This window comes from Dothidotthia symphoricarpi (assembly GCF_010015815.1).
Source record: "Dothidotthia symphoricarpi CBS 119687 unplaced genomic scaffold P153scaffold_27, whole genome shotgun sequence".
Lineage (NCBI taxonomy): Eukaryota > Fungi > Ascomycota > Dothideomycetes > Pleosporales > Dothidotthiaceae > Dothidotthia > Dothidotthia symphoricarpi.
Window position 1 is genome coordinate 51,674 of NW_022985034.1, and position 3,206 is coordinate 54,879.

General features: G+C 51.5%; 2 protein-coding genes across 2 annotated transcripts; both read left to right on the forward strand.

The window, feature by feature from the left end:
* Positions 1–269: 269 nt before the first annotated feature.
* On the forward strand, positions 270–491 carry P153DRAFT_303587 (uncharacterized protein; the record flags this gene model as incomplete). The annotated part of the gene is made up of 1 exon (XM_033664525.1): positions 270–491. A coding segment is annotated over one exon (222 nt), but the record flags the coding sequence as incomplete, so codon positions are not given.
* A 1,407-nt stretch (positions 492–1,898) lies between these two features.
* P153DRAFT_258072 (ankyrin) lies at positions 1,899–2,114 on the forward strand (the record flags this gene model as incomplete). The annotated part of the gene is made up of 1 exon (XM_033662795.1): positions 1,899–2,114. A coding segment is annotated over one exon (216 nt), but the record flags the coding sequence as incomplete, so codon positions are not given.
* Between the last annotated feature and the right edge of the window lie 1,092 nt (positions 2,115–3,206).

Consider the following 3,206-nt stretch of genomic DNA (forward strand, 5'->3'; position numbering starts at 1 on the left):
CTATCGCTAGCGGTAAGTTAACGCTGCCAAAGGGCGTACTGAGCAAAGTGCACAAAACGCCTAGCGCAGTGTAGGTAGCATTACGTAACACCGCGTTTTGCGATTAAACGCCGTGGCTGCACAACATCCTCGGCTATAATCTGTGGGACGCGGAGTGATATTACAGTCGCGAGGGCGTGCGCGCTGGAGCAGGACCTGGAAAGGCTGCCGTTGGGGGACTAGACTGTGGTGGGTAGGGCACAGACAACGAGTGGTGAGAACCCCATGATGGGACTCAACGACAGCGAGTTTATCTAGTCGTGCAGGCACCCGCACGAGCAGTCTACGCAAGAGAATACATGGCAGTGTTTAGTGATGTACTAAACGGTCTAGACAGCAAGACCATGAATCATTTCTTCCACGCTGTGTTTAGGAAAGACGGGCCTCTTAGCCAGTCCCAGACGACTGTTCTGCTTGCGACCCACTCAGGCAGGTATGCTGGAACCATATAAAGCTTGGAGTACTGACGTGTAGTATCGGTGCAACTTCTGCAGGATGCGGCCCAAATTCTCGTCCTCGACGGCAACAGTAGCGTTACTGAGCAAGGATGTTTTCAGGAGCTGCACTTACGGCGCGATGGAGATGTGCAGCGCCTCTGCACAGGGAGAAACAACTTGAACGATGATAATCACGACGACAACCTCTTTGATCTGCCGCCATCTTCAAGGGCGGGTTCATCCGCCCCTGCAACTGCCACTGATGTCGATATTGTTATTGTTCTCGACGGGCAGATGGGCGACAGCAAAGTCTACCGACATTACTTTCGCGTTAAAAGCGTGCGCAACACGGTTGTTTTTGTTCTTGCCGAGTTCCTCCTCGTCTCGCTCGAAGTGGTGCTCAACCTGTGGCTCAGCTGGTGGGCCGATGCCACCGACAGCAACAACCACAGCGGTATCGGATTCCACCTGGGCATTTACACGGCGCTGCAAGCGAGATTCATTGTCTCGCTCTTTATCCATCAGGGTACGCCACATCGCGAGCACTGTGGTTGTGCGGTCGGGTTGTTGGTTACACGAACACTCATCAGAACCGTCAGCGCCGCGCCTCTGTCCTTCTTTGCCACAGCTCATGCCAGGGTCACACTCAACACATAAACTTGAGAGGCGCATTGCCGAGCTGGAGGAGATGCGTGATCAGTGCAACAGAACGGGTCGGTCGCCGTCATTGTTCGATGCCCCAACTGCCGACGATTGCACCTTGACCCTAAACGTAGCATGGCCCGACGATCCTATGGCCGTCTTCAACCCACTCGCTGACATGAAGTCCCTCCTCGAAGTCCCGCCCATCAACGAGGACAGCGCCATATCTTTCTTCAGCGTCGATATCCACGCTGAGGAGTCGTCTACTTCGACGCTCAACCCACTTTCATCACTGCCGTATTCACATTCTCCGTCATTTCCAGTCGTGGCGACGGCAGCAGTGACCAAGTCACTCAATGATGGCTGGACCACGCTGCACCTCGCCGTGGAGCAAGACCGACTGCCGGTGGTAACGATGCTGTTGGCTCAGCGCGCTGACCTCTTCGCGCAAGACGTCTGCGGGGCCACAGCCTCGCACATTGCAGCGGCCGCGGAAATGCAGCTGCCATCAGCCTCCTGCTCGACGCCGCAGCAAGCAACAACAACGACAGCTGTAATGAAGCAAGCGCGCAAGTAATGAAACTAGGCGTGTCAACGTTGCGCAATGTGGATGGGGCTACACCGCTCCACCTAGCCGCCGCAGGAGGGCACGAGGGTGCTGTTGCCGTGCTATTGGGTTTCGGGCAGGCAGGCTCCCCTTCCTCCTCGTCATCGTTGATGTTTCCTGACGAGGAGCGGCAATCCCCTAGCGTGGCGACAACGGAACCGTCGCGGTCTCTTAGCGACCTCAACGTCGTCGATACCAGCGGTCAGACGCCGTTGCACCTGGCAGCCGCAGCTGGACATGATGCTGTTGTGCAGATGCTGTTGGACGCAGGTGCGGATGTGCGATTCAAAGCGGCGAACGGGTGGACAGCTTTGCATATGGCTGGGTGCGCTGGGCATGGGCGTGTTGTTGCGCTGTTGCTGCAGCGAGGCGCCGAAGTAGACAGTCAGGTGGAGGCGTAAATTAGCAGACGATGTTTGATAGCATATGCTTTATGTCTTTTTTTGCAGAGCAGACTGTAGCAACGTGGGTTCCAGCATGTGAAAGATACCTCGTCGCAAAGAGGTTAGGTAGCAAGATATCCCTCGAGGCCTGAGGGAAAAAATGAACTTGGTTAGAAGTACGTCGAAGGACGCTATTGACAAGCAAAGCGAGCCGCTGACCGGCTGCTCCCGGCACCGCTGATCTCTCAGTTCGTTGCATGCCCCATCTGCGCAGCTCGTTCAATAGTGCCAGTTAAGAGAGTATCACAATCCTGAATACGACATCAACACTGTTAAGATCCCGCATGAAAAGAACTACGGTGGTTAACATCGGTGTGCATAGTCGCACCAAGTTCGTCTTTCTGTACCAGCATGGATTGGACCCTGCATGTAGCTAGCGTTACCCCACACCCGCTTGAGCTTAGCACCGACACGCTCGTGTAAATGGACACAGTTGAGTTCGAATTAGAATGCACCAGACTAAACTTATAAGAAACGCTGGAACGGAAATGTGTCCGTATTAGGGAAGAATCGCGACAGTACATGCTCTGCTTATTGTAGTACACGAACTTAGATGTGTAGACAAATCATCAAGAAGGATTATAAGTAATATAATTTAAATATTATTACGCTAGCTGCCTACAATAGTTTCCCTAACTCAAATTATTACATAAAATAAATTATTAACACTAACAAATTCTAAAAGACAGAGTAATTTAGAAAGTATTGCTTAATAAAAGAAACTGTTCTAGCGTTGCAACAGTGTTAAGGGAAAGCATACTAATAATCTAAGATACTAATAATCTAAGATAAAGCGAACCCGCAAGGGCCGTTACTAATAGCGTAGCTGTTAGACCCCCCCTTATTAATATTAAGGGCTAGATTGTTCTGCGAACAAACCGCGCCGTTAGTGCAGGTTATTAGCACGCACTAGCTAGACAGAAAAGCGCTACTGCCGCAGTTTCCGCTGTTTAAGCATACAACACAATAGTTATAGGCTAATCCTCTATTAGTATATACTAGGTCGTATCTATTTTAATAAGTACTACTATAAATAGC